At 37.6% G+C, this 25,000-nt stretch overlaps 2 protein-coding genes across 8 annotated transcripts in view; one reads left to right on the forward strand and one right to left on the reverse strand.

The window, feature by feature from the left end:
• Nucleotides 1–2,478: 2,478 nt before the first annotated feature.
• On the forward strand, nt 2,479–15,112 carry LOC138047349 (L-threonine 3-dehydrogenase, mitochondrial-like). 2 transcript variants are annotated; one of them, XM_068894166.1, is made up of 7 exons: nt 2,479–2,711; nt 3,039–3,081; nt 3,774–3,844; nt 4,021–4,343; nt 7,362–7,719; nt 10,690–10,843; nt 13,609–15,112. In XM_068894166.1, exons 1-6 carry the CDS (start codon nt 2,594–2,596, stop codon nt 10,833–10,835), a joined length of 1,059 nt encoding a protein of 352 aa, XP_068750267.1. In that variant the 5' UTR covers nt 2,479–2,593; the 3' UTR covers nt 10,836–10,843; nt 13,609–15,112. The 2 variants fall into 2 exon arrangements, 1 of the variants encoding a protein (XP_068750267.1); XR_011131832.1 differs by lacking the exon at nt 13,609–15,112 and adding an exon at nt 11,042–12,309 and having other exon boundaries at nt 2,496–2,711; nt 10,690–10,923.
• The window catches only part of LOC138047347 (zinc finger protein 91-like), a 26,218-nt gene continuing 14,526 nt past the window's right edge, over nt 13,309–25,000 (reverse strand). For 5 of the 6 annotated variants that reach the window (XM_068894162.1, XM_068894165.1, XM_068894164.1 and 2 more), the window contains 6 exons: nt 24,629–24,840; nt 23,120–23,443; nt 19,636–21,378; nt 18,948–19,139; nt 18,275–18,523; nt 13,309–17,503 (listed from right to left, as the gene is read on the reverse strand). In XM_068894162.1, coding sequence (XP_068750263.1) covers nt 17,136–17,503; nt 18,275–18,523; nt 18,948–19,139; nt 19,636–21,378; nt 23,120–23,443; nt 24,629–24,840 — 3,088 coding nt within the window. In that variant the 3' untranslated portion in view covers nt 13,309–17,135. The remainder of the gene's footprint in view (nt 17,504–18,274; nt 18,524–18,947; nt 19,140–19,635; nt 21,379–23,119; nt 23,444–24,628; nt 24,841–25,000) is intronic. The other variant, XM_068894163.1, reaches the window with a different exon arrangement.

The raw sequence follows: 25,000 nt of genomic DNA on the forward strand, positions 1-25,000 counted from the left end.
TTTCTCGCCTAGAGTTAGGTCATAAAGTACTTACTCCAAAAATGAAAAAAAAAAATGGGGTCACCGACTTTGTTTCGGAGAAAATGGCAGTGGAAAAATGCCTTAATTTCGAGAAATCGGTCATAAAAACCCTCTGCTCATCCATTGAAAATCATAAAAATAAACTGTTGGAGTGAAAGTTTCCGTGCATAGGTTTTTAGGAGTGAGATTTTTAGATAATTTTATGCCGCTAGGGATGTGGTAAACAGTAGAGTTCATCCTCGACGAGCGTTTTCGTAAGCTCTATCTGTTGCAACCACTACCGGAATTCGATGGCACGAGGAAAGAAAATGTTAAAAAAAGATAACTTCTTACGGTGAGAATTTTTTCATTTCATCATATTTTGTAGATAGTAAGTAAAGTAAGTGATTCATGATTAAAAAAATAGGGGTCACCGATGATCTGAACGAGTAAAATCGATGTGATTTTGCAAAGCTCTTGGAAAAGTTCGTTTGTCACGCTTTTGCGTGACCTGTCGGGCAAGGACTGGAACCCAAGAGAGGATCGATCGTTGAAGAGATGAAAGGTTTTTATCAAAAAAAAAAACCTTTCTCGAGCATAGCAACGACGTTTAAAGCAGGGGTCATCTTCATTTGGTTGGTGTTTTGTATAATATCTCTCCATTGCCGTCATGCTCATCCTCTGGAGTGTGTTTTTTTGTGAAATTCAATTGCTGATTGTTTCCACGCAGGTCCGCACTATTCAAGCGGACGAGGACGAAAATACTGCTCAATTTTCACGAAAGTAAAGGAAAAGAACTTTAAAAACATGCATTCACTTTGAACTTAAGTTCGTAGGGTAATAAAAACATTAAAAAGAAACAGCCCCATTAAATTTACGCAACGGTTCGTCCTCGAGTTTTCCAAACTTTCAGCCACTAGTCTACTCGATCAGCTACCTTTTCCACAGCTTTTCCATCCTCCCGCTCACTTCTCTTTGAAGTTTCATGATGATTCGGCAATAAATGTGCCATTCTTTTGCCGGCCTGGAATTCTTTCCTCGGCGTTTTTGTCGCCATGTTATTTTAACTGATGCTTGAAAAATTTGTATGAAAGTCAAGTAGACTAGTGCACGACTGATAAAACTTCGCGAATATCAGTCGTGCAGTAGTCTACTTGACTTTCATAAATATTTTAAATCAATTTTGACTGATCACGATCTTCTCTGATCCAACGCTGTGCAAGACTTCAAGGTTTTAAAACCTCAACTTCACTAATGGTCGAAGTAATGCGTGACATATTACAGTCGCGTTACCTGCGCAGTAACGTTGCGCACAAACAATTAGCGCGAACGTCCTTAAGTCATATAATAAATCCTTTAATAGGCCATTTTACAGCTGTTTGCTCAGCGACCTAGCCTATGAATGGCTCCGAGGCTGCCGGTGACCTTGCACTGATACAGCCCCCACTGCTTTTATCATGTAAATTCTGTTGTTGTAATTCTATTTAGTCCATATTAATAATTACAAAAGCACGAACGGTTTGTATCAAAACAGGGTCACCGGCAGCCTCGCTCCCATTCTTAGGCCAGGTAACTTGGCTACAACTGTAAAATGGTCTATTGACCAACCTTGTTCGGTCAAGATGGCTGGATATTGGCCTCATCCATTTTTTGCGTGTTTATGGACCTCGACTTCGTCTCGGTCCATAAACACACAAAAAAAGAACTTCGCCAATATCCAGCCATCTTACTGTAACCTCACGCTTGGTCAATAACCCATATGTATTGATTGGGATCATGGGATTTGGCCATTTTCGAAATACCGGTATCACCTGCAATGTTCAGTTTTATAGTGAGGCAGTAAGGATAAAAGAAACAAGTTGCAATGACTGTTAAAGATATTAGCATATCATCCATTTTTCCTTTGTCTTTGTCCTCTAAACCTCTCTTTCAAGCTGAATTTCAATATTTTAAGCAAGAGCCGATACAATGTAGATTTGATTTTAGTGGTTGGTTGATTTTTGGTTTGATCTACGTTGTATCGGCTCTTGCTTAAAAAATTTAGTTTCTCAACTTGTAATTACGCCGATCAGATCAAGCCACTGATCCAACGTACACCGACAGGAAGATTGTCCACGGTTGCTTGCTTCAAAACTCTGAATTTTAATGTATCGGAAAGTGGCCTATTGAAAAACATTGTGATATCGATATACATGATCAGCAGCAGCAGATGATGATGTCGACCTTGAAAACGTGACCAAAACCTTTACGTCATGATAAATACGGATTAACGGATTTTTTTGGTGTTTTATCTCACATAATAAATCCTTTATCGACCAAGATTGTTCGACTTACTCTCGGACCATTACCACGCTCGGCTAATAACCAGCCATCTTGACCTCACGCTGTGTCAGTAACCATGCATACAGTCATTGCGGAGCACGTGCAACGCGTCATTCTAGCATATGATTGGCTCTTGTAATGGTCACACCTCCGCCACTCCTTCTCGCAGTTCTCGCGCGAACGCCGAAATGCAAATCTATCAGTTCATTCACGGGAAGTGTTGCGCAGATATCGCATCTCTTTTTAATATTATTGCAATCGTCCACCAAAAATGTTTGCTAGAACCTTTAAACCGAAATCTTTTGGCTGTGGCATCGTTAATATCGCTGGAAGGAGTCGGTCGCTGTTTAAATCAGTCAACAAAGAAACGCCGCGAATTTTGATCACAGGTGAATATTGTTTTTATAAATTATAACACACTACTTTGTTGTGTTTCGTCAAACTGGCTAATTTCTTCGACATCTACCTTACTTCTTAGTTGTTTTCACTTGGAATAACGTCTTTAATTACTGTTACGTATATGCAAAGAGGAAACAGAAAGTTATTCCTTGAACTCGCTTGTGGCAGACTGTCACGGCTCAGCGCTCTTTAAATTAAAATGTTCCAGTATATATACTGTATTAACATAATATGTTATTACATGTAGTGCCCTCTTCAAATATTCAAGAAAAAACAAAAACCTAACTTGGCATTTTGTGTCATGATCTTATCTACAGGAAGTTTAGGACAGCTTGGCCGCGGACTTGCGAAAATTTTAAGGTAGTCAATAAAGATCATAATAGTTAAAATTCCCTCACGCATGGCGCCAATGCGTTTTTAATTAATGGTCACTAGTAAGAACATGCCGTCAGAATATCCCGGGCATTCTTATCATCCACGTTTTGTCCATTGTAACCTCGGTATTTCTTATCATTTTAATCTGTAAGAGGCGATTTTCAATTTGCAAAGACAGTGAGGTAAACTGTCGACACAGGTGTGGTGACTGCATGAGTTATTTTGACAAATTATTAATACTACAATAGTAGTAGCAATTCAAAGTAAAGGGGGGAGGGGGAGGTGGGGTGTTGAGCTAACGACGGGAGTTTGATCGTGAGGTCTGCCCCCAGGGTAGCAATTTTTTTGTCCCAGGGGTGGGGAATTGGAAATGTCAAAATCCCCACCCCATGCCCGACCCCCCCCCCCCTTCCTCACCATCCCTCCCTCGGGCTTAACATTGACAGGTGCAAAAGTTCCAAGACCTACAGGCAACCTGATAAACTCTCTTTTCAGTCTTTATTAGTCTTTTTTGCCATTAAAACCAAAAAAGGAAGATCTTTTTTTATTCTTTTGTGTAGCATGAATACCATGCATAGCTTTTGATTGACACATGCATCTGTTACGTTAACGTATGAATCATCTGATGATGTTTGAAATTTCACTCGTGAATTGCCAGAATTCATTTTTTTCTTTAGGGAAAGGTATGGAAGAGACAATGTCATCATGTCTGACATTGCAAAGGCGCCTTGGGACGTTTTGGAAAGTGGTAAGATTTTTCCACTCATGGTCTATAATGGCCAAAATAGCAGTGCTTTATTAATTTAATTTGGATGTATTTTTTTTATAAAATTCCAATTATCAATTTTTCTGCCTCACCATTCTAATAAGTCCTGTCAATTGAAAATATGATTAGTCTTTAGAATGATAATCTTTACATTTCAGGGCCATATTTGTATGCTGACATTTTGGACTTCAAAAACCTCCAGTCCATTGTCGTCAATGAGCGCATTGATTGGTTGGTCCATTTCAGTGCCATTTTAAGTGCAGTGGGAGAACAGAATGTGTCACAAGCGTTGCAAGTGAATGTTGAAGGTGTTCATAATATCCTTGAACTGTGTCGCAGAAATAATTTGCGACTGTTTTGCCCAAGCACTATTGGAGCATTTGGTCCCGAAACACCCTCAAACCCTACTCCTGATCTCACAATCCAGCGGCCAAAAACAATCTATGGTGTGGCTAAGGTTCACATGGAACTTCTTGGAGAGGTAAACAGAGCCCTCTTTTTGTTTTATTTTTCCTCTAACCTTCCAAAGATGAAGTCTAATTTGGACAAGTTCAAAAGTTCTGTCAGGGAGTGGTTAAAATTAGAGTACCATAGTTTACATTTTTAGTGAGGTATCCCTCTCTCTTGGTATATTAAAGATAAAGAGCCTAAAAGACTTTTTGAGTGACTAATGGCAACCAGTTGGTCTTTTATGACCTTGAGCAGTGGTTTTGTCCTAAGTACAATGTATTCATTTTCCAAGAAAATTGTTTCTATGAGAGACTGTGACACAACCATGGAAATAAATTCATGAAAGGGTTTTGGTAGTAAAAATGGACAATTCCTCACTTTTAATTTTCATCCCTTGAAAGGATGTCTTTGCCTAAGTTCCCAATGCCCTTTATGAATGTTTTTCAGTCATCATTTTCACCCCCAATTTTAAAGTGAGCTTAATAAAGTAAAGTAAAGTAATTTTTCTTTGTATGTTAACTAAACACTAACCGACCAAAGTTTTAAGCCTTGATTTGATTAAACTAGTAGTAGCTAGCAGTTATCAGAGTGCAATTTTTGGAACCCAGTAATTCAATACATTAAAATTCAGCTTGAAAGTGAGGCAGACTGAGGACAAAGATAAAGGAAAGTGGATGATAAATTTTATGAAAATATTTTTCACATTCATTCCAACATATTCCTATAATATTACATGTATTTGTTTTTGTCCTCACTGCCTTACTATCAAGCTGAATATTTGATATTTTGAAAATGGCCTCTAGTAGTTGTAACCTTTTATTTCAAAGTACTGCAACTCAACTTATCTAAGTTAACAATAACATCATAACAATAGAAATTATTTATTGAAAGTAAAACCCTTGCACACTCTGTATCTTGAATAAAAATGTAAATGTCAACATGTTTTGGAATAATATTGAAAGCACTGCTGTAATTTTTTAATTGCTGTCATGTTAACAGTAATTAATATAACAATAATTATTTAAGTTGGATAAAATCAATGCCATGTACAAAATCGCTAAAGCGTTTTTAGTGTGAAACATATCACGGGGAATCAAACTCTCTTGCATGATACATGGAAGTGGTTTCACTTAAAGATTTTTTATTTTACAAGATATAGCCATGAATTATGTGTCAAATTGATCATTAAATTGTGTGCTAATTACAGACAATATTATTTCCTTTGCAAATTAAAGTAAATTGTTTACAACTCAATGGTCAAAAAACAAAAACAACCTGCTCTACTCGACAATGGCAAGCAGGCAGTGAAATTTACAACAGCAGCCTAGTGAATAACAACACATACATATATGCTGGTTCAGTCTGAGCTCGTTCATGTCATGTAGAAAAACTTTATGCTGGTTGGAAAATAAATATTAAAGAACCCTCAAAGCAAGTGTACACAACACAATGGTCAGAGAAATGGAAAAAAAAGTGTTTTCACTCACTCGTATTAAATTACCGGTACATGTAAATCTACATGAACAATGTCGCGTCGTATCAGTTTGTCTAATGACATCACACATCAAAACATGTGCCTTTATTGGTTCTTGAAGTCACATTATAAGCAGCCTTTGTTCACTCGGAAACCGGAGATAAGTGCCTGCCTGATGGGCCTGCCTAGGCTCGTAACAGAGACTTTACCTTTACCTTTGTTCACTCACCTTATCTTACGTTACATTTTCTCTGGACGGCTCGAAATGTTTTCTGCATACACAACACGCTTGCGCATCGGCTCTATTAAGACTGTTGCCTTGTCAGCCTCGAGTCTTTGCTTCGGCTGAGTTGTTGGCAATGACTAGGCCTAAGGTTAGCATTTTTGTAAAAGTTTGGGTTGTTTCAGCTATGGTACCCTTCACGCCCTACCCCCACCCCCAGAATAGTCGTGCTGCCTGGGAGTGAGACATACACATAATAGATTTTACTCTGCTTCATGCCAGATGATTTACTTGTCACTGGGGGAAAGTTCAGGAGGGGCATGTACAAAACACAGGTCACTGTTTAACCAATACAGAAACAATTAACCACAACTGTTTACCAATGCTAACATACGGCTTAAAAACTCTTGTTTCGGTCTAATTTAAGGCCTAAGGTTAGCTTTAATGAATGTTTAGAATTCTTTCTGTGTTGGTTAAACAATAACCTGTGACTTGTGACCTGTGTTTTGTACCTGCTGGTTCAGGAGTCAATGGGTTAAAGTACTTCCAATTACCTCTCTTTCTAGACATTAGTGGAGTTAGTCCACTCCTTCCCCAAGAGACTTTTCGCAGGTTACTTTGCTTTTTCCCTCTGATTAAAAACCAACATAACTATCACATTATGGACCTAGCAAGAAATTTACAATTTAATTCTAGATGTACCTCAAAAAAGACCACTATATCAGGGTCTCTGTCTCTTAGTCATTTTTGTCATAAGTGTGTACAGTTCTCCTTCACCATTGTTTGGTTTTAGGAAAGGAAAGGAAAGTGTCTAATTAAGTGTCTAATCTTTGGACATTAATACTAAACAACAAAACAGCGAAACAAAGCACCAAAACACCATGTATGGTTGGATTTGTTATTAAATATTGCTCCTAATTCATTGAGATTAAGATCAAGATTAGGATTCAGATTAAGAATGAGATTATGAGCAACAACATTTTAGGCTTAATTAAAACGATATTTAATCTCAAATCCAACCTATGTTGGTTATTATTCAATGTATGGTGGGGTCATACTTGGTGTTTTGGCTTCGTTTTGCTGTTTCGTTGTTTCAGTTTAGTAATGTCCCTGATCTTCTAGCGATGAAGCACTAATTGGGGACACTGTAAATTGAAATTACCAAATCAACGCAAATCAAATAAAATTTTGGTGTTCTTACAACTGTGTCAGCTCGTTGACAATTACAGGACCACTCTGATAGCAATTATGACCAAAAGTTGTTTGAAGGTACTTAACAGTTGTAAGCTTTAGCTAGTACCTTTCGTAAAAACAAAATTTTTTAATGTTATGAAGGTCTCATGTATTTTCAGTACTACCATCACAAGTTTGGTTTGGATTTCCGTTCTGCAAGATTCCCAGGGGTAATCTCTGCAGATACAGCACCAGGAGGTGGCACAACAGATTATGCAGTTCACATATTCCATGAAGCATTAAGGACAGGGAAATACAAGTGTTATCTGCGGAAAGATACAAGGATGCCTATGATATACCTTCCTGATTGTCTGCGAGCAACAGTAGAGTTGTTAGAGGCACCTTCAGAAAGGCTGAGCATGCGAACATATAACCTAAGTGCAATCAGCTTCACACCTGAAGAGCTAGCGGCTGAGTTGCGCAACTTCATACCAAGATTAGTCATGGACTATGAGCCAGATGAAAGACAGGCAATTGGTAGGTAGTATAATTAATTTTAACAATACAGAGTTACATATAATATTTGTTTGGAATTAACAGTCATCAGAATGGTTTAAAGTGTCGGTATGATTGCAGCTCATTATTGTTTCACCAATTCCTGAAACAACCGAAACCCGTTACTAATGCTAACATATTAGGCCTATTGTAAACTGTGAGTATGCTTCAGGCCCCAGTTGATAAAACGATGGATGGCGCTATTCACGGGATAAATCAGTATCTAGTGGATAAGTCGCAGTGAAACCAATTATTTCTGAATTCAATGGATAGTAATTTATCTGGTGGATAGATGTTTAAGCCCAACGTTAACACTTTTGTTAAGGTTTGGGTTGTTTCAGTTATGGTTACCGTAAAACAATGACCTGCAACCTGCATTTTACTCCCTCTGATCCACATCCAGTAGAAGTTTGAAATGGCGGTTTTGAGAAGAATGGAATTTTGAGAATGCACAAGTATGGTACTTGAGCATCTATCAACTCAAGCCAGTGACATATCTATCACTCCTGGCAAGTTTTGTTGGTCAGAAGGAAGGTATAAGAAATAATGCAAGGCACAGATACTGTTTCATCCATAGTGAAAGAACTTAAAACCTGTACTTGAAAGTGAACTGTAACACTAGTCACAGTTCTTAGGGGACAGGTACAAAAATCGGACCGGATCATTCAACTCTGATTGCTCACCTCGGATCGATCGTGTAAGCCAAAACTATTTGACATTTGCCTCGATTTCACCAAGGTTAGCTTCAAGATAAGGGCTCGGGTGATTTCTCAAAGCCTCAAAAATTTTTTTATGTCCATCCGAGATGAGTGCAGAGCCCAGTTGATCTGAGTTGATTCGGTCCCACTTTTAATTTGTACCTGCCTGTTCTTAGGCCCAAGGCAGGTTATCGTTAAATGACTTGAAATGTTTTGTGATCTGTGATTTGCATTTTGTATCTGAATTGCAGCCCTCTTGAGGAACGTCTGGTATGGAACAATACTGTAATATATCTTTAACCTTAAGTACCTGGCGGGTACAAAACACAGGTCCAGGTCACAGGTCATTGTTTTATCAATACAGAATTTAAAGTATCCTAAACATCCCTTAAGGACGTTCGCGCTAATTGTTTGTGCGCAACGTTACTGCGCAGGTAACGCGACTGTAATATGTCACGCATTACTTCGAGCATCAGTGAAGTTCAGGTTTTAAAACCTTTGCAAAAACCGTGGACGATAAGTCTTGCACAGCGTTGGATCAGAGAAGATCGTGATCAGTCAAAATTGATTTAAAATATTTATGAAAGTCAAGTAGACTACTGCACGACTGATATTCGCGAGGTGTTATCAGTCGTGCACTAGTCTACTTGACTTTCATACAAATTTTTCAAGCATCAGTTAAAATAACATGGCGACAAAAACGCCGAGGAAAAAATTACAGGCCGGCAAAAGAATGGCACATTTATTTCTGAATCATCATGAAACTTCAAAGAGAAGTGAGCAGGAGGATGGAAAAGCTCTGGAAAAGGTAGCTGATCGAGTAGACTAGTGGCTGAAAGTTTGGAAAACTCGAGGACGAACCGTTGCCTAAATGTAATGGGGCTGTTTCTTTTTAATGTTTTTATTACCCTACGAACTTAAGTTCAAAGTGAATGCATGTTTTTAAAGTTTTTTTCCTTTACTTTCGTGAAAATTGAACAGTATTTTCGTCCTCCTCCGCTTGAATAGTGCGGACCTGCGTGGAAACAATCAGCGATTGAATTTCACAAAAAAACACACTCCAGAGGATGAGCATGACGGCAATGGAGAGATATTATACAAAATACCAACCAAATGAAGATGACCCCTGCTTAAAACTTCGTTGCTATGCTCGAGAAAGGTTTTTTTTTCGGCAAAACAACGATCGATCCTCTCTTGGGTTCCAGTCCTTGCCCGACAGGTCACGCAAAAGCGTGACAAACGAACTTTTCCAAGAGCTTTGCAAAATCACATCGATTTTACTCGTTCAGATCATCGGTGACCCCTATTTTTTAAATCACGAATCACTTACTTTACTTACTATCTACAAAATATGATGAAATGAAAAAATTCTCACCGTGAGAAGTTATCTTTTTTTAACATTTTCTTTCCTCGTGCCATCGAATTCCAGTAGTGGTTGCAACGGATAGAGCTTACGAAAACGCTCGTCGAGGATGAACTCTACTGTTTACCACATCCCTAGCGGCATACAATTATCTAAAAATCTCACTCCTAAAAACCTATGCACGGAAACTTTCACTCCAACAGTTTATTTTTATGATTTTCGATGGATGAGCAGATGAGCCTACATCTCGCTATTATGACCGATTTTTCGAAATTAAGGCATTTTTCCACTGTCATTTTCTCCGAAACAAAGTCGGTGACCCCCATTTTTTTTTTCATTTTTGGAGTAAGTACTTTATGACCTAACTCTAGGCGAGAAATGAAGAAAATCTCACCGTAGGAAGATTTTGGCGCGAACGTCCTTAAAGCTAACCTTTGGCCTAATTAGGCCCAAACAAATGTTAGCATTTGGAAACAGTTAAGGTTGTTTCTGTATTGGTAAAACAATGACCTGTGACCTGGACCTGTGTTTTGTACCTGCCCATTTGTACCTTGCCATATTTGGGCATTCTGATATAATGAAGAACCTTGTGGAGGTTTTTGGTACATGGACATGCCCAAATGTGGGGTAGGGTCGTACCTCTTGTTGAACACTATTATTTCATTGACTGTATAGTATTGACCATGCTATTGTTTTCATTGCTAAATCTATTGTTATCTTTGTTCGTTCTATCGTCCTTTTGGCCAACCATGAAGCTCGTTCAATGAGGTATAACACAACCCCAAATGTGGCAAGGTATAAAGGTTCAAATATGCAGTGTTCTACAAATACCACTATTAATTTTCTTTTTTCCTAGTTCGTAAAATTGCACTGTAACTTCTTCTTTTGTAGCTGACAGTTGGCCCCAAGTCCTGGATGACAAAAACGCACGCAGGGACTGGGGTTGGGCTCATGAGTATGATCTCCGAGCTATGACATTAGCCATGTTAGAGGCACTAGCACCAACAGCAAAATTCACAGCTGCAAAGTTGACTTAATAACAAAGGTTGGCTATGACGAGACATAGTAAAGTGCTACTATGATCAATTTTTATCACATAGAATTCCAGGAAAGATTAAAAACGCTGTTTACCGTTTGGCAATATCTGCATTGGTTCCGGAGATATTAAAGTTGTAAAAGATTTGTAAAATATGCAAATGAGAGGATTGATGATGTCATTCACTCAACACAATATAACATCAAGTGTCTAAACAGAGCTATCTCGGTCAATTTGCAGCGGAGACCATTGAAACTTGGTAGGCTACCGTAATAGTTCTACATGCAACACACCTGTGGCTGTAAAGAAATTGGTTCCCATGGCAACGCACTCTTTTCTGGTCCCCTCCAACCTGATTTCAATATTTTTGGTGATCTTAAGCTAGAAAAACATTTAGTGAGGCCACAAACTCAACCTAACATATTTGTATGCTTGCAGGATCATGCAGGCACCATTGGCAAATGTCAAAGTACATGTAGAATGCCAAAGGCGGCCAGCAAAGCCTTTAATATTAGGGGTCTTGAACCCTGTGTGTTACCAAAGTAACAAGACTTGTATGCTCATGTTGTGGAGCACATCTAGTAGAATCTTACTGCAAATAATCATTCATTTCTGACACAAATTGGCTGAGATATCTTTTTTCATCATTATTTGATCAACATTTGGTTGAGTTTATGACATCATCGCTTGGCTAATTTGCATATCTTAAAAACTTGAATATCTCTGGGACGAAAAGACATATTTGAAAATAGTAAACAGAATTCTTCTTCTCATACAGACTACATGAATATGTCTTAAAATGGCTTATATAGGAAAGATGAGAATTTTGTCGTAGTAGCACTTAAAGAAACTAATATGATTGCCCATACTAATTGGTTCATGCTCAGAAGCAGCATGATAAAACTACATCTAGTGACTTGTGAAAGAAGATACTTTAAGTTAGCGCCAGAGTTGGATGTTAATATTACTTTTATGTACATTATCCGAGTGTTCAAGGAAAGGTTCCTTGCTGTTGTTTTATATCAGATCTACTAGGTTGTCAAAGCATGAATTAGTTGTTATCTTTCAAACTGTTACAGTATGTTTATACTATACATTGGTGTACAAAGTATTTGTTTCAGTTGCAAGGGTTGAACAATTTTTGACCCAAAGAGAGAAGAATTTTGTTTTGTGTGTTTTATTTGTTTTCTGTATAAAATATCCATATTTATGAAGTTAAGCTGAGAAGAATTTTATTGATCGAGCTATCATTATTCCCAATGTTAAAGAAACTTGATTTCAACAATGACTGGATAACATACATGTATCAATAGAACTGGGAAAACCACTCATGTTAAACAAAATCTATTATTATAGGGTAAACCTTTGTTGAGACAACTAGATATTATTCAACAGGACAGCATTGACATTATTTTATTATATAATCTTGAACTCTAATGTTCTTCAAGAATAAAATACTTACTAGTTACATACCAGTTTTTTTGTGCATGTTCAATTTATTTAGTTTTTGAGAAACCTTCCGTTGTCCACTGTCCAAGTATAACTTGGCAGAGAGGGATAAAGGGAGACAGCAATGCTCAGACCTGTGCATAACTACAAAGAATCTGTGAAGTTCACTTTAGTTACATTACAGAGATGTGTTAACTGTCAATGCTACAGGAAGACAGTATAAAACTAATGCATTCACTGCATTTCAACGTCTAGAAGTTTTTGTTACTGATCAAAGGCTCTTCATTGATGTACTTGTCAAACCAAAAAAAATCTTTTGAGATGGTGTCACCATAACAAACAAGGAACTCTTGGGGTGCAGGGTTGGCAGAGAGGTGAGCGCACTTGCCTCGCACCAATGTGGCTCGGGTTCGATTCCCAGACTTGGCGTCCTACAAGGGTTGAGTTTGTTGGTTCTCTATTCTGCACCAAGAGGTTTTCTCCGGTTACTGGGGTTTCCTCTTTCCTCAAAAACCAACATTTGACTTGATTTGTGCTAATTGTTTATTTCAGTTTACAGTGTCCCCTGTTACTGCTCCAATGCGAGAACCAGACGCTTAAATAAAGTTCCTTTCCTTTCTTTTCATTCAATTTGAACTAACTTTTCAAAACTAAAGTAGCCTTCTAGTTTAATTGCTGCAGACTTTCACGCAGAATATTTACCGGTGGTTACCAAGACCTGTAGTTTGAAAGGTGGGCACCCTAATCTGGTGGATGACTCCATCAATTTTGATACAATTTTTTTAATATCTGGACAGCCCTTCAATGTCAGACCCTTAATATAATTATTGGATAATGACTTAATCAAAGGGTTCTGCTATCTCCTGGCTGTAAACAATCGTGCCCAGTGAATATCACCAACCATTGCCCCCACCTTTTGAAATCCAAGGTCTGTCTGCTTGAAATTTTCCACAGCCATAGAAAATATAAAGAATATTAAATACAATTGTAGGGGTTGCTGGCAAAAATGTGCAAGACGATAAGAGTCACCATAAACTGTTCCTTTATTTTCTTGATTTCAATCTCAACATGCTGACATAATGTTCAGCATATCAAGTCCATAACCTGTTAAAATACATCAGATACTTCCTATGCACTCTTTCAGACCACACAATCATAATTAATATATTTCATAATGGTACCCACAGTTAAAAGTATCTTGGAAATGACTAAAACTATAACTACATTTCACATAAACAATACTTCCAAAGGAAGACTGAGGATGAAAACATAGAACAGCTAATAATTTAATAAAGCTAACTTAAGTTTTTATTTTTATTTTTAAGGTGGCTAAAACAGGTTTCAACACTATGGAGGGAAATGTCTTAATTGAAGGATTAACTCTACAACATAATTTCACATTAAAGCAAAGTTATGGTACCAAATGAAACACCCGTAAAGCTTAATACGATGCACTCATCAATGTGACATGATAGGTTGCTATGGCAACAAAAGAGCAATCTAAAAATCCCTATATTTTATCTCTCAGAAATGAACTCCGTGACTCCAATTTTATTATTCCTCAAAAGTGATTAGCAGATTCATAGCCACCTTCGCACTGGAGAAATTTAAGGTGGCTCTGAATCCACTCCATTTTATCACTGACAGTTTTAATCTACATGCCAACTTAAAGGTTAAAATTCCAATCAACTGCTTGCTCTTTCTGCTGGCATCAGTCACATTTTCTGTAAGAGTTCACAAACTCAAAAGGCAGAAATCATCAAAGTTGAACTTCAATGATATTGCACCAAATGGCTGGCTTAAAAATACAATGCCACTTAATTATTTAAAAAAACAACACGGAATTAAACCAAAGCAATCAAAACTGGGCTGGCATGCACATATTTTCCTGGACATTGAGCAGGAAAGAAGAAATTGCTTTAAATGCAAGCAATTATTGCACCAGTTGTAATTGCAGAGGTCATGGGTAATAACTTTGGTTTCAGTTTAACACCACTCGATGAATTGCAAACTGCAAATAAGTTATAATATTAATACTTGTTTCAATATTATTAATGTTGCTTCTTTTTGCAATAATTATTTCATATTTTAAATAAAAACATTCTCCCAATGGACTCTGGGAGAAAACCAGCAAAGGCTTTTTAAACAAAAACAATAAATTGTGTGGCTTAAGATGTCTTTCCTTGTCTCCAATTTCCTTCTAATTTATATTACTCATAATGATCTTCGGAATCAGAATTACTATTTAGCATAAATTACTCAATCTAATAAATTAAGCTTATGGTTTAGCAAATGTCGGCCAGCCGACAGTGTAAAATGACTATACATAACTGATAATATAATATTCAAAAGAACATGTTGTCACAATCTATGTGGCACATATACTAACTATTATGATAAAATTATTACATTTTTGTACAAATGTATTCCACTCAATTGGGAGGATTTTTCCTTCCATATCATGGCCAAGGCTTAGTGAATCAATAATTAAAATGTAAAAAGGAAAGAAAAAGTGGTCAAACACAGAGAAAAAATCTACTGAGTACATGAAAGGAATTATTCAAACCATGGACAACATGAACTTGAGTGAGTGTGTAATTTGCAAGAAGATTTTATTTTCTTTAACAAAATCATGCTTTGAATGTTAAAAGTCAAGGAGAGGACTTTCAAGAAACCCGTAGCAATTAATAATAAAAAAAAAGATTGCCCAGTATATGGTCAACCTTTTGACTACGACACATTGGTCAGGAAAAAAAGAGAAATATTCAGAATTTAGGATAACTTATACACTGTAGGTTAAAGTAAACTTACATGTACAGCAAGTATTTTGAAACAAACATTGCAGCTGCAATAAGCCAACGACTGAAGCACAATTTTGTTTCAGTACTGGTAATAATCACGAGCATTCTAAGCTCTGTGTTCGTTAAAAACAAGATGGATGCAAATGGAAGGGTTTCTGTACTAATCCTGGATGTAGATTTAGGAAGATAATGTTGAATGCATTAATAATAATAATAATCATCATCATCATCGTCATAATAATAATTTGTCAATAACAAGACTATTCCCATGGATCACTGCCTTCCTGTGAGATCATTTTCCTGAATACTGTCAACTTCTGTGACTTTTTTTGCTTCCTTTGCATCAATTAAAAATTAATTAACCTACCTACTATACAATTCAATGCACTGAGATGGGGCCACCAGTGCAATTTCAAATTACTCCTTAATTTTGATGCAACATTTCAGCATTAATTTTTTAATTTCACATGTGGAATTCCAATTTGCCATTGCCATGGCAACTTTTCCTATAGTGCCAAAATGGCATACAGGTTTGAAAATCAAGGAGTAATTTGTCATCCATGATATCAATAGCTAATCAAATGGTATACTCGTGAAATCAGGTAATAATATTTAATAATATTTTACTTGTGTTTTGTCCAAATCAAATTATTTCCCTCGCCTAAAAGCTTGGGAAATCATTTGAATCATTTCTAATTTCACTCGTCGCCATTTGAATATCCATACATATACACATGGGACCATATACATGCACCATAGCCTTTAAGTTCGCTACAAGGGTATGCTTGTTTTGACAATAATATTATTATCTGTGTGTACAATGATGTTATATTCTTGGACCAATTGATGTGATTTCCATTTAGAGCCTTGCATTAGTAGACTTGATCATCCTTTCTTTTTTTTAACTGAGACTCAGGTGACCTGTGCAATAACTGAACCCTCACTTTTCATCTGTGCTCTTAAATACTACATGTATTTCTGCCTAGAATTTGATCATACACTGTTAACTGTGTCAAAAGATTTGACACAGTGACCAAAATTAAAAACAACAAAAAAAGCTGCTAAGACAGGTTTTCATACAAGGCTCTTAACTGATCCATGCCATCACAATGGCACTGTTCATTTTCCTAGAATGCTATGTCCAGCCCTGGGCTGTAAATCAATAGATAACATTTGCCTTTGAGGCTCTAATGCTGGTACGTTGAGATCCAACATAAAAGAAATCAATAAAATCATTACAGGTAACAGAACAATAATTGCATGCCTACCTCTGTATATTTTTATACAAAACTAGCATTTTTAAAATATTAGCATTAAAGGAAGTCCTCACATAACAATTTTTTTACACACTTGTAACTAATAATTAACCCCTTCCATCCTAGAATAGCACTTGGAGATTTTACTGTGTTGGAGCAGTTTCCAATTTCTGACTGTTGAAAGTAATTACGCGATTGCAATTGTTGCCCTTAGTCATCATTGGTTTAAAAATCTCGTGTCAGTTTATAAGCCAGTGAGAAGGAAAACCAAAACTAATTGCATCTTGCATGTGAGATTTTTCCTTCACTTTGAACAAATTACACATATATGGAATTGCTATGAATTTGGACTGGTTCATTGAGCTGTTTGCACCTGCTGTGATTGGTCAAAGTAATTACTTTTGTACATTGTATTGGTTTTAACGACACTCTATTGAAAACTGCTCTAACTGCTATATAAGATTTTAATAGTCCATGGCAAACCCCAGGGGAGACAGGGCAAATTAACAGATAATACCCCACACAATACAAAATACCACCACAAGACACCATTAGCAATAACAAAAAGTTACTTTTTACTTTTTCAATTAGTTGTACTATTTTACCCACACAATATTCCTTAAAAACGGGTTATGTCGATGCTGACTTAATAATGGTATTAATTTCTTCTCTCACCACTAATGCTATGGTCCTCATTTTCTGGTATTCCGTTTACACAAAAGACAAGACACTTTCACGCCAGAACTCACCTACATCCATGTTAAGGGTTAACCTTGCATTTAAAAATGGCATGTCTTATGCATGAATGACTGACTGCATTGTTATGTCCAGTGTACCTTGCAATCTATCAACATCATCTTCGCAATTAATTCTTGCAGTCACATCGGTATGAAGCCTGACATGATCCTGCAAATGCTCAGCAATGCAAAATTCCTTTTCACAGATAAAACACTTGTGTGGGCGATTACCATTGTGGATATTCATATGATCTGTGAATTCAGCCTCTGTGAAGAATTTCAAGGCACAGACTTTACAGTCAAAAAGCATAATCCTTTGTTCCCTCGTGTGTTCCTCCATGTGAATCCTGTAGCTGTCAGCCTTTGTAAATGTCTTGAAGCAGTAGTTGCATCTGTGAAAGGCTCTATTTGTTTTCACCGGCTGCACTGTTAAGAAAAAAAAAAATATAATTATTTTTAAACAAGGGTGAATTCTATGTGAACAATCAGTGCTACAGTGAAATCCCTGTAAGTATCTTCAAGAAAAGGAGCACAAGTGTTCATATAAGACTTAAGTTTTGTGGCTAGTTATGCAAGTACCTTGAAGGGATCCATATTGACAAGGGTTAGAGAGCAGAAGTCACTTGACTTAATTCTCATTAACTGTAGACTTTTGCAAGGGAGGGGGTTAGATCCCACAAAATTAACGACTCTGCAAGGTATGTATTTTTCTCCCACATTGTCTGCTGCCACAAAGCCCTTTCTTCTCTGAGGGGTGGAGTGGTTTTCAACCATCTTCAACCTTGACAGACCAAAAATATAGGAGGCCCACTTATATTTGTTACGGTTTAGTTTTTTTTACATTTGGTTCATAAAATCTCAACCTTCTTCAATTTTTATTTTCCCCTTGTTTCAGATTACGCGAATGAATGCTAGACAAAGAAAAATCAAAACTGAACTGTTTTGAAAAGTTTAAAACCATGCGAAAACACTTGATATACAACATAGATATTTGACCATTTGCCATCTCAATAGCCCTTATGAATGATGATGTCACCACCAAGCCTCAAATTCAAAAATCAACCTTGTAAATTTTAGCTTGACCTGAATCCCAAAGGAACAAACTTGTAAAGGAATGTGAATAATTCTGTGCAAACCAGGCTTGGTGGTGAATTTTTGAGCATACATGATGTCATCATGCACAAGCCCTATTCTTACCATTGTGCATTGCTCTGTGCTGTCTGAGTGCACTGATGTGCATGAAGTTCTTTCCACAATGCCCACACGGCATATTACCCATCTTGTGCCCCAGCTTGTGTTTACGAAGAGCATCTGCTCTGCGAAACTCCATGTTGCACTCCTCACACTTGAACTGATTTGCACCAGTATGAAGGTTGATGTGCTTCTTAAGGTCACTGGACTGTTTGAATGCTTTCTGACAAATGTGACACTTGAATGGTCTTTCACCTAAGTGTAGGAATAACAGTTAAACAACAAGATTGAATACACCTTTTTCCAAAATGGCGGTCATTTATAGATATTCTTTTGTTTTTATTCAAATTAGACCTCAATCAAGGGCTAATTTGAATAAAAACAAAAGGACATTTAAATGGTGGCCATTTTGGAAAGAGGTGTATTGTCCAGCAACAAAAAAACAGCAGTTTGTTTTGTTCAAAAAAAAGTTAAGAATTATTATTCCCCTGAACCTCAACCCTGTTCTTTTGTTGCTAGACAATTCAAAACTAGCCTATTGTGAAATGACAAAGCCAGCACACCATGCCAGTATCTAGTTTTTTAGCAACTGGACGAGATTCAATGTTCTTATTACAAATCATGACAAAAAAATACATTAACACTGTCCTGATAGCATTGATTTTATTTTTAAACACACCTGTATGAATACGTGTATGATCACGTAGGTGACTACGTGTCCGAAACATCTTGCTGCACACTTCACAGCGAAATTTGAAGCGTTTATTGCCCATGTGGATCACTGAGTGCTGTTTCAGGAGACTAGAACGAGAGAAGGTCTTCTTGCAAACTTGACAGTGGTGAATAGAACTTTCTGGAGAACTTCTTTGTCCTACAAGAAATGGAAAAAAAAAAGTGAACAAGATTCTCAAATCTAGTAGCACTGCTCAGTTACTGTATACTTAGCTAGTGGCATTGACTATTTTGTTAAAGGTTAGTTTTTGTCATATAATTAAAGGTCCATTTTGTAGTTGATGGAATACTCAGTGACCTGGCCTTAATGAAACTGCATGAAAGTGTTTCTTGGTTCAATCTTGTTTTGATCTGATTCCTATTCCAAAGTTAATCATGTTGCCCTTTTGGAGCTTTCATAAACCTTCTTTATTGGTTTTACATTTTAAGCTGTTGAAAGATCTTGGACTAATAAAGTAAAAATTAACGAGCTCAAAGGCAAAATTTACATTGTAAGGCCACTCGTACACTCCAGCTGCCCAAAACTCAACACCACCCTTTCATTTGACTGACTGTTGACCATTTTTTGATTCACTTCAAGTTGAAGTAACTTATCGACAGTTAGCCAACAGTCATTTGGAGAGGAGAATTCTCACCTAAAGAGTCTTGAGAAGATAATTGCCGCCCTTCGTCACCAAAAACCTGTCCATTGTTTGACACATCACCCGATTCTGATGCTTCGGACGTCTCAGATTCCTCTCCTACTGAAGGAGGAGACTTCACATCAAGTTCAGTGTCTTTTTGTTTGGTCTGCTCTCGAGCCAAAAACTTCAACATGTCTACAGATTTCACTTGAGACTTATCCAAAATACCCATCAACGGTTGTGCATTCCCTTGGGAAAACATGCTCAATTGCTTGATTTCAGTTGAATGCACCAAAGCAACTTCCATGGTTTGTTCCTGTTGCATTCTCATCTTCTGGTAGGTCTCTTCAACTTCCTTTAAATTCATAGAGTATTTTCCTGCTGGTTCATTAAGCTTTTTGTGCGATGACTGCAGTGTTATCAAGCTATCAGAGTTAAGTGGTAAATGTACATGCGGTATCCTGCTTTGAGAAAAACCAGGAAAAAAGTCTGTTTTCATGGGGCTGCCTATTTGTGACAAAGGCTCTTGGTTTTGACAATGCCTATCCAACTTTGTCGGTTCGGACTTTGCAGAAAAGGGCAATGCATTGAATTTCATAAATAAGCTGTCTGTGTTATTATGCATGTGTTCTTTGTTTGCATCACTCGCAGGTTTTGGCACGCTAGAATGATACTGTATGACAGACACACGATGGCACGGCACACTGTTGTTGTCCTGAGGTTTCGTAATTGCAGAATTAACAGGTTGAGAATTTTCCTCTCTGAAGCTGTGCTCCATAAGATTCCTATTTTGTATCTGACTTGTGGTGACAGGCCTCAACACAAAATGCAACTGTTGATAAGGAGAGCTAATCATTTTTGAATGAGCGTCACCACCATTAAGCTGATCCAATACCAGTTCTTTCCTCTCAAATGTGTCAGAAGTCAAATTTGTAGCAGGACTTGGTGAGAGCCTTACAGGTGACACACTGTTACGCCCATTGTTTTCTGCCATTGGAAGAGACTTGTTCCCAACTGTATTTTTTTGCAATGGCACCTTTAGATATTGAACACTATGAGGGCTTGGTTGCATATTTTGAGATCTCATGGAATTCTCTTCACACATTTTAGTCTTGCAAGATATATCTCCCTTGTTCTTAGTCCCAAGAGGGGAGGTATAAGTGCTACTTGTTGGCAGATAAGTCGATACAGGATTAACTGTGACCGGTGCACTCAATTTTTTCTCAACACCTCGGTCTGCTAGTGATGACTGATGCATGAAAGAATTCACGTCATCACCAGGCTCTGAAGTTGTTTCAGATACACAGCTATTAGTATCCCTAGGTGACGCTGCATGTTGTGGGATCTTATGAAGTTCAAGCAACTGATTTGCAACATCCCACTTGAGGCTCTTCTCTCTTAAATCACTATCATCAACCTCAGTGTCTTGAGCTGCAGAAACAGACTTGACACTACTTGAAACTGGAGCTACAAAGTCAGAAGATGTATCTGTCTGATCAGAAGAAACTGACGGATGTAATTCCTTGTGGTGTTCAAATGCTTCTTCAGACATAAATAATGCACTACAAGTTCCACATTTAAAAAACTTGTGTACAGAGTTGATGTGGCCACGGCAATGATGTGACCGAGTAAAGGCAGAAGGACAAATTGGACACTTGTAGGGCTTGTCCAAGGTGTGAGTACGTCGATGCTTCTTGAGGTCACTGGATTGTTTAAATCCCTTATGACAGATGTCACAGATATAAGGGCGCTCTCCTGAAAATTGAAAAAAAAATAAGACCGGAAGTCAGCACTTGAGGGTATAGAGTATGTACACGGCAGCCATATTGGAGGACCGAAACAAAAGAATGATATTCCTTTGGGGAATAAATGTTATTTTTATGCAAATATCTTTGTTTTGGTCCTCCAACATGGCCACTGTGCACATACTCTATACATGGACATGCAGTCTGATTAAACATCACAAAACTCAATTCAAAAACTCAATGGTTTGAATCCTTAACTTATGATCTCTGTCCCAAATAAAACGAATCCTTAGTTTAAAAACCTGTAAAACTTACCGATTTCTGAACACAGATGAAATGAAACAAATCGCAAGCAAAGAGAACAGGAAAAAATCCTAACAGGTTTCTAAAAAGAGGATGCGCCCCGTAATACTGTAATACATTGATTGTATTTAACCAGAAACCCATAAGGGTTGAAACATGTACATGTAACAGCCCCTTGTGTGCTGGGAAACAAGCTTCTGAACATTCAATTTGCTAAGTACCATATTTGGAACAACAAGAGCGAGGGGTTTCCAAATATGGTACTTAGCACTGAAACATTCAACCAATCAGTTCACACCGAATATACGGAAGCTGTGAATGCGAATTACCCGTTTCAACCCTTATGGGTTTCTGATTTAACCCATTTACTGTAAACAGCCACAGATAAACCACACCTCTTTCACAAAAATTGTTGCTAGAAATCAGGGGTACGGCTTATCTGCGAGAACATTTAAAAAACGCTGCTTCTGGTGTCTGTTTTCCATCTTTGCATCTGATCTAATGTCTGGTTACCGGTACTAAGCTATGACCAATCTACTCATGTTCTTATCGTTATGCAAAAATCTATGGAAAAACCGTGTCGAATGAAGAAATTCCTGTCAACGGTAATACCAGGAAAAGTTCAATCATGTCAAAGTTGGTAGATACAATGTTCATTATATTAAAGTGCAAAAATTGTGGGTAAGATTTTTGAAGTATTTTCTGTTTTAGTTTTAATAGTGAGTGTACGTTAGATGAACAGTGGATAAAGAAGACTTCTAAAGATTGAACTTTGGATTTCTTTTGATTTCTTTCAAAAAATTGATTTTTTTATTCTAAAATTTGAGCTGCTAAATTCAGGGTGCAGCTCATCTGCGGGTGCTTACGGTACTCCGGAGGCACCCTAGGGCAGACTCCAAGTTGACAAGTAAATTGTCTGGCATTAAGACAGTAAAATCTGTTACATGTAGGTCTTACTCCCAGGAGTTGATGGGTTCATATGATGTAGTGGTTTCACTCAGAATTAAGCAATAGCAAAACTATATTCTTGCTGCCTTTAGGTGTAGTAACCAGTATAAGCCCCAGTATTAAAACAATTATTACAAAAACAAAAGCCTAGCTAACAAAACCACACTGTAGAGCAAATCTTGACAGATTTTTACTCAGAGGATTACTCCAGGTGCTGCATTTGTTGCACTCTCAAGGCTGTTGCCTAACAGGAGCCCGGTGGCCTGGGGCTCCCAAAGAATAGCTCTGGGCGCCTTAATTTTTCACGTACAGCAACACCTTTCACTTCATATGTTGGGCTCCTAAGTTCTTAGTGTTTAGCTCTGAGGGCCACTTTAAAATTTTCTTAGGCAGCAGCTATGACTCTGTAGACTTCCCTGTGGTTGTGGCTTAACCTTTACATTCTATTTTACATGTAAATGCCAATAATGGAAACTGTTGAAGAACTGCATCAAACTAACCAGTATGAACCCTGACATGGTCCTTCAAATGAGATGAAACCCTAAACTGTTTGCCGCAGGTGCTACATTTGTAAGGCTTCTCTCCAGAGTGAAGACGTAAGTGGATATTCCTGCTGCTGGGATGGCTGAACAGCTTGCCACAAACATGGCACTTATAGTATTTCTGGTCACCATGAACATCCTTACAGTGCTGGCGTAACATTGCCAAACCCATGTACTGTGACTTGCAACGTTCACACTTGTACATCCGAAGACGCTTAGACAAGGAATTATTAATTCCATGGGCCAGGTCATCTGCCACAGAATTCTCACTGGATTGTAGATCTAGGGTAAGGACAATACAGTTAACTTTTATTTGAAAATGAAAACGTCAACTCTGAGTTTCTTTAAAAAAAATTATTAGATTTATAAAACCATGTAACAACAACAACAACAATAGTAATAATAATATTAATAATAATAGCAGAGCTCCATGTGCCAACGGCACATGCACAAAGCACCACTGGTAGGAAAATAAGGTAACCCATCTGTGTGAAAAACTTTGTCTTTAGTCACCATACAACCGTACATCCACTCCTCCATGTATGCCAATGTGACCAGTATCATGTGATCATATCGCGGGCTCAAGTTTAGAAAATGAACTTGTGCCCAACATGGCACCCATACTCCAGCTGCTTTACAGTGTACATGTATCCATGTTAAGGTCAAATTGACACCTGTCATAACAAGGTATCCACTGACCAGTATCACCTGACCATATGCAGGATCAAGTTTAGAGCTCATCAAGGTCAGCCTTTCGTGTCTTTCTTTTTTCTTAATTATTTTAAAGTTGGCTGCTGACCTAGGTTTTGATTGGATCACAGGGTCACGCCAGGTTAACTTATTGTAAGAAATACATGTAAATAACCTGGGAGCTCTGCTTTTAGGCTTGGCTAAATCTATACAATAATAATAATAATAATAATAATAATAATAATAATAATAATAATAATAATAATAATAATAATAATAATAAACTGAAGCAATTCCAATGATAGTTAGAGCATTAGCCAAGGATAAATTCCACTCAAACCCATTGCTCTCACATTTCTTGAGTAAGGCGAATAATTTGAGTAAGATCAAGTAAGCGATGAAGTCTTGGAGAACTTGGAACTGCTCTGAATGTGTCAACATCTTGTGGAAGGTGCTGTCAATCTGAGGTTGTGGTGCCTTAGCTTGATGGACATACGGCAGTATTAAAAGACCAGTATATTACAAGGATTCTAGGAGCAGGGATGGCACAGTCGGTTAGTGCGCGGCCTTGGTGGAAGAGGTCCTGAGTTCGATCCCGGATCTCGCATCCTTGTTTCGACTCCTTTCCTTTCCGTATAGCTAGTAGCTTTAAATACCCGTAAAACGGAGCACTGATGGAGAGGGGGGAGTAAAATGAGTGCACCGTCGACCTCAGGTTTGTCAGTTTAATTACTATAAGCAAGTTTTAATAGATGTTTTAATAGAATCAAACAAAACCTTTTTCCATTATATCTTGGGGACTAGCAGCTTCCTCCAAGTCATTTTTAATGCCTTCAGACATGTCAGCAGCTTTGTTTACACCAGCATTACCATCCTTCTCTGCTAATGAATCAGTCACATCTTTGCTGATTTTTTTACTGAGCTTCACATGGTCATCACCTGTGATATAAGGCTCCACCTCTGAATAAGCTCGTTTTTCACCCAGTTTCCTGAAAAAACAATCCGGGATTTTCGCATGATCAAATGGGTTGTTGCAATGTCCAATATCATTATGAAAAGTTGCTCACTGCTCATGCAGAAAATAAAGAAAAACATTGCGCCACAATCTGTGACCTAGGATGACCTTAACACCATCTGTTCGTTCCCAAA

The sequence above is a fragment of the Montipora capricornis genome, chromosome 4 (genome assembly GCF_036669925.1).
Source record: "Montipora capricornis isolate CH-2021 chromosome 4, ASM3666992v2, whole genome shotgun sequence".
Classification (NCBI taxonomy): domain Eukaryota; kingdom Metazoa; phylum Cnidaria; class Anthozoa; order Scleractinia; family Acroporidae; genus Montipora; species Montipora capricornis.